The sequence below is a fragment of the Triticum aestivum genome, chromosome 6B, assembly GCF_018294505.1.
Source record: "Triticum aestivum cultivar Chinese Spring chromosome 6B, IWGSC CS RefSeq v2.1, whole genome shotgun sequence".
Classification (NCBI taxonomy): domain Eukaryota; kingdom Viridiplantae; phylum Streptophyta; class Magnoliopsida; order Poales; family Poaceae; genus Triticum; species Triticum aestivum.
Window position 1 is genome coordinate 727,599,555 of NC_057810.1, and position 11,377 is coordinate 727,610,931.

Consider the following 11,377-nt stretch of genomic DNA (forward strand, 5'->3'; position numbering starts at 1 on the left):
GGTGATTGTGGTGGCCAACTCTTCGCCGTGTCTTCCTGGGGTGCTCCCGTCCCGTTGCAGAGAGGCTGGAGGTGGAGCGGCTTCATCTTGCACGGAGCTTTGGTGGAGATGTCAAGTCATGCCTGACCGACAGGTGCTACGCTTTGTCATGCCTGGTCAGCAGGTGCTACGCACGACAGATCTTCCAAAGACTTCAAGCTGTGTCAGCTGGTGGTACTTGGCAGCATGGTGCTGAGGTGTATCAGTGGCGACCGCGAGGTCCTCAGATGTTTGCGCGCAGAGAGGAGGTATCGTTGGGCGCCGTGGTGGCGTCAACGATAGCTGGACCGAGCAAGGTTGATGCATTAGTACAGTTTTGAAGATGGAGCGGTGGAAGTTGGTGGCGGCGGCCTCTGAGTGCACGCCGGACCGGTGAGACCCATGCCCGGCAGGCGTCCTGGATGGGATCTCAGGTCTTAAATGTTAGGTTTGGCTGCGATGACTGTTTGGTATTAGGCCCAGGCTATCTGCGCCCCTCCATCAACTGGACCGAGCAAGGTTGATGCATTAGTACAGTTTTGAAGATGGAGCGGTGGAAGTTGGTGGCGGCGGCCTCTGAGTGCACGCCGGACCGGTGAGACCCATGCCCGGCAGGCGTCCTGGATGGGATCTCAGGTCTTAAATGTTAGGTTTGACTGCGATGACTGTTTGGTATTAGGCCCAGGCTATCTGCGCCCCTCCATCAACTGGATAGAGTGGCTTAGACGGTGGCTTTAGTCTTACTGTTGTATTACTTTGTAAGGTCTTGTGAGAATAATTAATAAAGTGGCCGTATGCATCGCCCAGATGCAGAGGCCGGGGGTCATCCTCCTTTTCTAGAAAAAAATAAAGTGTACAAATGCATGGAAACAAAGAGGCATCTTATGAATCCACAGCTGATTATGTTATGTCAGTCCAGACCTTGCTTTTTTGTGAGAGCACGTGTTTCTCTTGTTGTAAGCGCAACTTTCAAGGAAATAGCATCCAACTGATGCTCACTCTAGATTATGCCTTCTATATGGTTAGTTTGGTGTTGATGAGGAGTCACTCTGTCCGTATACTTTTTCAAGTTTATCTCAAAATATATGTCTGGCCGTCTTAAAATACTGGAAACAAAAGAGGCATATTGTGAATCCACGGCCGGTTATTGAAGAAGAGAAGAGATCTGAATCTCACCTACTACCTCGCTCTGCAGAGTTCAAAAAGACACTACCTCTCTCTGCACCAACATTGAAAATATATATTTTTAAGTCGGCAAACTCTATTCAAAATGGATATTGTTTAATGCTGGTCACGAGAAACAAGACTATGAAAACAAAATTTAATTTGAAATTTTTGTTTGTATATATAAAAGTTTAACAATCGGAAGCCAAAATAAAAAGGCAAAACCAGGGACCTGACCCAAGTGCCTTCGTAGGAAATCCTCGTCCATGAAATTCCTACAAGATTCCTCTGAACCAAGGAGACCGAAGATATGTTTCGATTGTGTGTCCAGGTGCAGCAAACCGTGTGAGGCTGGCGAGGGAAACCGTGTGTGTGAGAGACCCTCGTCAATGGTACCACGACCCACGCGGTACTGGAGTTTCTTGGAAAGCACTGGGTGCGCCGATTATAAGGACGTTGGAGCAAGTCATGATTGGACAAGACCTCTCTCTGACTCTGCATCTCATCTCCCTTTGCTGTTTTCACATCCCCGTCCTACAGTCTATCCCCAATCGCCCCACTCCCAGGCCCAGTGATCTCCTCCTCCGGTAGCAGGATATCACATTGCAGCCAATGCTGAACAAATCCCAGCAACCTTGAGTTCACGCGGTGGAGCTACATTCATCGCAAGCAAGGCAAGCTTCAATTCGCATATTCCCCTTTCTTTTCTTTTCAATTTCCTTCGATCTGTCCCTTCTGTATGTGGATCCTTTAACCCCCTTTTCTACATTTTCTTTGCTTACTCTATCTCGTCGGATGTCAAAAAAATAGCACAAGTAGTAGACAGTGGAGGAATTATTTGTTTGCTCGTTCTTTGTAACAGAGTACTAGTTCGAGATACTCTTGTAGTATATGATAGTGTAATTCATGAATCAGTTGCTAGTTGCTACGTGCCATAAATAGACCACAAGATTGTAGTGTTAGTATTGCTCACAAAGCACATTTAATAAAACTGTTATTAGATGCAACAAAATGGTATGATGCATTGGGAGAACTGTATTATGCAACGTATTCTTCCTCCTTTGCTCAGCCCAACTCTCTTTCTACCCAGATTTGTATCTTCAGTTGGGACTCTGAAGTTTGATTGAAATCCATCCTGTGATATCGGGAACTGGGAGGAGTGATTTGGTTCTTAACAATATACGAGCTCGTCTTCATCAACCAGCCTTGCTTCTCAAAATTACTAGCACTTCGTCGGCCTTCAAGGCGGTATGTAATCATTACTATATCCTAATCTATCTAGCATGCAGATATAACATAAATTGGTTGATCAAGCAGTAGATGATTGCATATACAATCTCAGTGTATGTATTTATAACCTTGCTCATTTTGGTGCAGGAGGATTTTATTGGGTATGGCTGGATTTTGGATGGGTGAGGGGACCCAGGAGCGGATGGATCTATGGCTGACCCGGGCCTTGGTCCTTTTGAGCTTCGCGGCGCATCTTACCCTGGCCCAATTAGCTGGGATCCGTCGGCGTAGGGACTCCGGCATGCAGATATCTCTGGTGTGGGTAGCATACCACGTGACCGAGATAATCACGCCAATCGCACTCGGCAAGGTGTTTCTCGACACCGCGACCGCGGTTAGCGAGCATGTGATGTTTGCATTTTGGGCGCCATTTCTCCTCCTCCACCTTGGTCGCCCGGACAACATCACCAGCTATGCTTTGGAGAACAAGGAACTGTCACCAACCCAAAAGGCTGCTCTCGTCCTTGAAATTGGAGGAGCTATCTATGGCTCATACAAGCAAAGATTTATGCGCCACGACAGGGCTCTGTGCGCCGCCTTCTTCATCATGCTCTTCTTTGGTTCCTATAAGTATGTGGAGAGAGCAGTTGCGCTACGGAGAGCTTCCTTTGACAACATTCGCCGCTCAAACAAGAAAAAGTTTATACGGCGCTTAACTTTTGAGGACCAGGGTCGTAAGAGGGATAATGATGACGCCCTGCTTGATGCTCACGGCCTTCTCGGTGTCACCATGGCTGCCTTCGCTGACTATCAAGTTGACCGCAGGACGTATGTCCCATCTTATTCTTGTTGGAGGGATGTGAGCAAGGTGGTGGAGATGGAGGCGTCCCTCATGTACGACATGTTGTACACCAAATCAAGTGTGATCCACACTTTGGGTGGTTACATCATCCGTGTCCTCTCGCCGCCCGCCACCGCCACGGCACTCTATCTCTTCCACAGTTATGACGGCCTGGCCATGGAGAGGGCAGATCGGATGGTCACATACACCTTGCTTATTGGTACCCTAATGTTGGATGTGAGATGGCTGCTGAGAGCACTAGGGTCCACCTGGACATATGCCTTCTTGATATCCAAGAAAGGAGGCGGTCGGGCTGTGATGCAACCATGGTATTTGCTCCGGCGCATCCTCATCTCTCTGGATCCGTCCCGGCTGTCACTGAGAAGTGGCCCAAGTGGCCACAGGTTGTTGCCGGGCTCGGGTATCGGACAGCGCAACTTGTTGCACGAGTGCAGTACTCCTCAAGTTAAGAAAAAGAAGATGATTGATGTCAAGGATGAGTTGTCTCAAGCTCTGTGCGAATATCTAGTGTTGAATTTGGACAGAATATTCGAGAGCCGTTACACAACCACAGTGGAACTCGCTGATTATATGAGGGATAATGCCAGGAGCTGTAGTTTTGAAAGGAACCTCATCGCATTCCACGTCGCCACGGACATTTTCCTCCTGTGCAGGCCGACGTCGTCAGGGATAGGAAGTGAAGCATCAGCCAAATACGAGAGGCAGATTCGAGCGCTATCAGATTACATGATGTTTCTCCTCGCTCAACGCCAGCACATGGTATTGCCACCGGGTGATGAGGGCGGCGAGTACAAAAAGGTTCGCCTTCATTTGAAGAAAATATGGCGTGAAATTGAAGTATGGCGTGAAAGACGAACCGGCGATTCACAGACAACAAGAGAGACTGAGCTTGCCTACATCCTCCTAGAGATGCATGAGCCTCTGTACAGTAGTTCTTCTGACATAAGACGATACAATATTCCAGTCGCGTTTGGTGCTTATTTGGCCGACAGGCTATTAGATGCACTGGGACCGGGAATATATGGTACTGACGAGGACAGTCGCAGACTTGCAGGTTTCATTCTGGTATTCACCGATGAGGCACAAACAAAAATTAAAGAGCATAGGGACTGCGGGGAACAATCAAAACTCCTCAATTATTTGTTGAAGCTCATTCTTGCTTCATGGGTACGTCTTCTCACCTTCACGTCCGACCAATGCAGCAGTGATTCCCATGCAAAACAGCTCAGCTGCGGTGGTGAGCTGTTAACCATCGCCTGGCTGATGAAACGACACACAACTATTGTTTCCAAGCGAATAAACTGAACAACATTGTATCTCATCTGCTCTGCTTTCTATTAAAAAATTTAGCACTTACTATTACTATTCCACTCTCTTGTATCGATTTACAGTTTCTAATAAGCTTCTATTTTGTGTACAACATTAGTAGGACTCTTGCAGATAAATCCGAATCTGCTAATGTAATTGTCCTGCATATTCTGAAATAGAATCGTTGAACATAAACCCTACGCGGGACCTGATGTCTTTGTCTGGTCTGACGGCCATATTGTGTTGTGTGTTCACTGTGCAGTCCGTTTTTTCTTAAGGAGGAAGACCCCCCGCCTCCGCATCTGGAAGATGCATGCTTGTTGATTATTCACAAAGACTTTACAGAGAAATACATCAATAAGTCTGTAGCCACCATCTCCACAACATCTGTCGCTACTCCTATCTAACTGATGAAGGGGATGCCGAGAGTCCGGGCCAAATACCAAACAAACCTCGCACCAATGCCTAACATCTAAAATCTGAGACCCCAACTAAGCCACACTGCTCTGGGGCACTCACCGGTTCGGCGCCCTCTCATAGGCTGCCGCCGCCATCTTCCACTGATCCATCTTCAGAGCATGTACCGACGAATCAATTGTCAGGCCTGCAGTCGACGGTACCATGACGTGAGAAAACGCCACCTCCCTACGCGCGTCCATCATCACACATCCGTTGCCAAGACCCTGTTGTGCCACGCCGCCGAGACTCCACATCGCCGATGCGAACAACAAACGCCGCTCCACCAGTAAAACAGTAAAACCGTCCACTGGTCCCTCGATCCAATGCACACCTCCAAGAATGACGCCCCCAAGGAGGGAACGACACTAGAGCGCCGCCATCATCGGATCAATTGATCAAGGGTTTCCCCCGGAGGTATCGGGAGGAGCTGGTAACTTCACCTCAATGATGCCTTCAAGAAGAAAACGATGCAAGAGCGTCACCATCACCAGCTCCGACCACCCACCGAAGACTAGGTTTTCATCCGGATCTGTCCCAAGTAATCCAACCGACAACCTGTGCACCGTCTCGACCGCCTTCAAAGCCCCAGATCTAGCCGGCTAGATCCGGCGACCATCCACGACAGCACTGCCACCGTGGGAGCCCTTGGCACACCGGCCACTGCCTGTGGGTGCCACTGTCTAAGATCCGTTCGAGCCGCCGGCGATACGAACGCTTCATGTGTGCAGCGCACATAGTAGGTATGTGCCGCTCGCATGTCCTCGAGCCGATTCATCGCTGTGTGTTGCGCTCGAGGAGCAAGCAACATTCTCCTTGTTAATTATCTAGGGTTCTTGCACTTGGTTTCTTGGCTTCACACAAAGCGATTTCATTTTGAGGTCATAGTTTTTGGGGAACGTTGCAGAAAATTAAAAAATTTCCTACGGTTTCACCAAGATCCATATATGAGTTCATCTAAGCAACGAGTCATGGGAGAGAGATTGCATCTACATACCACTTTGTAGATCGCGTGCGGAAGCGTTCAAAAGAACGGGGTTGAAGTAGTCGTTCTCGTCGTGATCCTATCACCGGAGATCCTAGCGCCGAACGGACGGCACCTCCGCGTTCAACACACCTACGGTCAGCGTGACGTCTCCTCCGTCTTGATCCAGCAAGGGGGAAGGAGAGGTTGATGATGATCCAGCAGCACGACGGCGTGGTGGTGGATGCAGCAGAACTTCGGCAAGGCTTCGCCAAGCTGCTGCGGGAGGAGGACGAGGTGTAGCAGGGGGAGGGAGGCGCCAAGACTTGGGGTGCGGCTGCCCTCCCCCCCTGCCCTCCTTTATATAGGCCCCCAGGGGGGGGGGCGCCGGCCCTGGGAGATGCAATCTCCCAAGGGGGCGGCGGCCAGGGGGGTGGAGTGCCCCCCAAGGCAAGTGGTGCGCCCCTCCCCCCCCCCCACCTAGGGTTTCCAACCCTAGGCGCAGGGGGGGCCAAAGGGGGCGCACCAGCCCACTAGGGGCTGGTTCCCCTCCCACTTCAGCCCACGGGGCCCTCCGGGATAGGTGGCCCCACCCGGTGGACCCCCGGGACCCTTTCGGTGGTCCCGGTACAATACCGGGTGACCCCGAAACTTCCCCGATGGCCGAAACAGCACTTCCTATATAGTTTTCTTTACCTCCGGACCATTCCGGAACTCCTCGTGACGTCCGGGATCTCATCCGGGACTCCGAACAACATTCGGTTTGCTGCATACTCATATTCATACAACCCTAGCGTCACCGAACCTTAAGTGTGTAGACCCTGCGGGTTCGGGAGACATGCAGACATGACCGAGACAGCTCTCCGGTCAATAACCAACAGCGGGATCTGGATACCCATGTTGGATCCCACATACTCCTCGATGATCTCATCGGATGAACCACGATGTCGAGGGTTCAAGCAACCCCGTATACTATTCCCTTTGTCAGACGGTATGTTACTTGCCCGAGACTCGATCGTCGGTATCCCAATACCTCGTTCAGTCTCGTTACCGGCAAGTCACTTTACTCGTACCGTAATGCATGATCCCGTGACCAGACACTTGGTCACTTTGATCTCATTATGATGATGCACTACCGAGTGGGCCCAGTGATACCTCTCCGTAACACGGAGTGACAAATCCCAGTCTCCATCCGTGTCAACCCAACAGACACTTTCGGAGATACCTGTAGTGCACCTTTATAGTCACCCAGTTACGTTGTGACGTTTGGTACACCCAAAGCACTCCTACGGTATCCGGGAGTTACACGATCTCATGGTCTAAGGAAGAGATACTTGACATTGGAAAAGCTCTAGCAAAACGAACTACACGATCTTGTGCTATGCTTAGGAATGGGTCTTGTCCATCACATCATTCTCCTAATGATGTGATCCCGTTGTCAACGACATCTAATGTCCATAGTCAGGAAACCATGACTATCTGTTGACCAACGAGCTAGTCAACTAGAGGCTTACTAGGGACGTATTGTGGTCTATGTATTCACACGTGTATTACGATTTCCGGATAGTACAATTATAGCATGAATAAAGGACAATTATCATGAACAAGGAAATATAATAATAATCCTTTTATTATTGCCTCTAGGGCATATTTCCAACAGTCTCCCACTTGCACTAGAGTCAATAATCTAGTTACATTGTGATGAATCGGACACCCATAGAGTTCTGGTGTTGATCATGTTTTGCTCGCGAGAGAGGTTTAGTCAACGGATCTGCGACATTCTGATCCGTATGTACTTAGCAAATATCTATGTCTCCATCTTGAACATTTTCACAGATGGAGTTGAAGCGACGCTTGATGTGCCTGGTCTTCTTGTGAAACCTGGGCTCCTTGGCAAGGGCAATAGCTCCAGTGTTGTCACAGAAGAGTTTGATCGGCCCCGACGCATTTGGTATGACTCCTAGGTCGGTGATGAACTCCTTCACCCAAATTGCTTCATGCGCTGCCTCCGAGGCTGCCATGTACTCCGCTTCACATGTAGATCCCGCCACGACGCTCTGCTTGCAGCTGCACCAGCTTACTGCTCCACCATTCAACATATACACGTATCCGGTTTGTGACTTAGAGTCATCCAGATGTGTGTCGAAGCTACCGTCGACGTAACCCTTTATGACGAGCTCTTCGTCACCTTCATAAACGAGAAACATGTCATTTGTCCTCTTCAGGTACTTCAGGATATTCTTGACCGCTGTCCAGTGTTCCTTGCCGGGATTACTTTGGTACCTTCCTACCAAACTTACGGCAAGGTTTACATCAGGTCTGGTACACAGCATGGCATACATAATAGATCCTATGGCTGAGGCATAGGGGATGACGCTCATCTCTTCTTTATCTTTTGCCGTGGTCGGGCATTGAGCCAAGCTCAATCTCACACCTTGCAGTACAGGCAAGAACCCTTTCTTGGACTGATCCATTTTGAACTTCTTCAAAATCTTATCAAGGTATGTGCTTTGTGAAAGACCTATGAGGCGTCTCGATCTATCCCTATAGATCTTGATGCCTAATATGTAAGCAGCTTCTCCAAGGTCCTTCATTGAAAAACACTTATTCAAGTAGGCCTTAATGCTGTCCAAGAATTCTATATCATTTCCCATCAAAAGTATGTCATCTACATATAATATGAGAAATGCTACAGAGCTCCCACTCACTTTCTTGTAAACGCAGGCTTCTCCATAAGTCTGCGTAAACCCAAACGCTTTGATCATCTCATCAAAGCGAATGTTCCAACTCCGAGATGCTTGCACCAGCCCATAAATGGATCACTGGAGCTTGCACACTTTGTTAGCATTCTTAGGATCGACAAAACCTTTCGGCTGCATCATATACAGCTCTTCCTTAAGATAGCCGTTAAGGAATGCCGTTTTGACGTCCATCTGCCATATCTCATAATCATAGTATGCGACAATTGCTAACATGATTCGGACAGACTTAAGCTTCGCTACGGGAGAGAAAGTCTCATCGTAGTCAATCCCTTGAACTTGCCGATAACCCTTAGCGACAAGTCGAGCTTTATAGATGGTGACATTACCATCCGCATCCGTCTTCTTCTTAAAGATCCATTTGTTTTCTATCGCTCGCCGATCATCGGGCAAGTCAGTCAAAGTCCATACTTTGTTTTCATACATGGATTCTATCTCGGATTGCATGGCTTCTAGCCATTTGTTGGAATCTGGGCCCGCCATCGCTTCTTCATAGTTCGAAGGTTCACCGTTGTCTAACAACATGATTTCCAGGACAGGGTTGCCATACCACTCTGGTGTGGAACGTGTCCTTGCGGACCTACGAAGTTCAGTAGCAACTTGATCAGAAGTACCTTGATCATCATCATTAATTTCCTCTGAAGTCGGTGCAGGCATCACAGGAACATTTTCCTGAGCTGCACTACTTTCCGGTTCAAGAGGTAGTACTTCATCGAGTTCTACTTTCCTCCCACTTACTCCTTTCGAGAGAAACTCTTTTTCCAAAAAGGATCCGTTCTTGGCAACAAAGATCTTGCCCTTGGATCTTAAGTAGAAGGTATACCCAATGGTTTCCTTAGGGTATCCTATGAAGACGCATTTTTCCGACTTGGGTTCGAGCTTTTTAGGTTGAAGTTTCTTGACATAAGCATCACATCCCCAAACTTTTAGAAACGACAACTTAGGTTTCTTCCCAAACCATAATTCATACGGTGTCGTCTCAACGGATTTAGACGGTGCCCTATTTAAAGTGAATGTAGCTGTCTCTAGAGCGTATCCCCAAAATGATAGCGGTAAATCGATAAGAGACATCATAGATCGCACCATATCCAATAGAGTGCGATTACGACGTTCGGACACACCGTTACGCTGAGGTGTTCCAGGCGGCGTGAGTTGTGAGACGATTCCATATTTTCTTAAGTGTGTACTAAATTCGTGACTTAAATATTCTCCTCCACGATCCGATCGTAAGAATTTTATCTTTCGGTCACGTTGATTCTCTACTTCATTCTGAAATTCCCTGAACTTTTCAAAGGTCTCAGACTTGTGTTTCATCAAGTAGACATACCCATATCTACTCAAGTCATCAGTGAGAGTGAGAACATAACGATATCCTCCGCGAGCCTCAACGCTCATTGGACCGCACACATCGGTATGTATGATTTCCAATAAGTTGGTTGCTCGCTCCATTGTTCCGGAGAACGGAGTCTTGGTCATTTTACCCATGAGGCATGGTTCGCACGTGTCAAATGATTCATAATCGAGAGACTCTAAAAGTCCATCAGTATGGAGCTTCTTCATGCGCTTGACACCTATGTGACCAAGGCGGCAGTGCCACAAGTATGTGGGACTATCGTTATCAACTTTACATCTTTTGGTATTCACACTATGAATATGTGTAACATTACATTCGAGATTCATTAAGAATAAACCATTGACCATCGGGGCATGACCATAAAACATATCCCTCATATAAATAGAACAACCATTATTCTCGGATTTAAATGAGTAGCCATCTCATATGAAACGAGATCTAGATACAATGTTCATGCTCAAACTTGGCACTAAATAACAATTATTGAGGTTTAAAACTAATCCCGTAGGTAAATGTAGAGGTAGCGTGCCGACGGAGATCACATCGACCTTGAAACCATTCCCGACGCGCATCGTCACCTCGTCCTTCGCCAGTCTCCGCTTATTCCGCAGCTCCTGCTGTGAGTTACAAATGTGAGCAACGGCACCGGTATCAAATATCCAGGAGTTACTACGAGTATTGGTAAGGTACACATCAATTACATGTATATCAAATATACCTTTAGTGTTGCCGGCCTTCTTGTCCGCTAAGTATTTGGGGCAGTTCCGCTTCCAGTGACCCTTCTCTTTGCAATAAAAGCACTCAGTCTTAGGCTTGGGTCCATTCTTTGACTTCTTTCCGGCAACTGGCTTACCGGGCGCGGCAACATCTTTGCCGTCCTTCTTGAAGTTCTTCTTACCCTTGCCCTTCTTGAACTTAGTGGTCTTATTGACCATCAACACTTGATGTTCTTTCTTGATTTCAACCTCTGCTGACTTCAGCGTTGAGAATACTTCAGGAATGGTCTTCACCATCCCCTGCATATTGTAGTTCATCACAAAGCTCTTGTAGCTTGGTGGGAGCGACTGAAGGATTCTGTCAATGACCGCCTCGTCCGGGAGGTTGATCTCCAGCTGGGACAGGCGGTTGTGCAACCCAGACATTTTGAGTATGTGCTCACTAACAGAACTGTTTTCCTCCATCTTACAACTATAGAACTTGTCGGAGACTTCACATCTCTCGACCCGGGCATGAGCTTGGAAAACCATTTTCAGCTCCTCGAA

The 11,377-nt window shown here is 48.0% G+C and overlaps 1 protein-coding gene across 1 annotated transcript; it reads left to right on the plus strand.

Moving 5' to 3' along the window:
- Positions 1-1,774: 1,774 nt before the first annotated feature.
- Positions 1,775-4,639, plus strand: LOC123135260 (uncharacterized). The gene is made up of 3 exons (XM_044554315.1): positions 1,775-1,856; positions 2,273-2,430; positions 2,560-4,639. The coding sequence occupies exon 3, from the start codon at positions 2,576-2,578 to the stop codon at positions 4,577-4,579; it is 2,004 nt and encodes a 667-aa protein (XP_044410250.1). The 5' UTR covers positions 1,775-1,856; positions 2,273-2,430; positions 2,560-2,575; the 3' UTR covers positions 4,580-4,639.
- Positions 4,640-11,377: the final 6,738 nt, after the last annotated feature.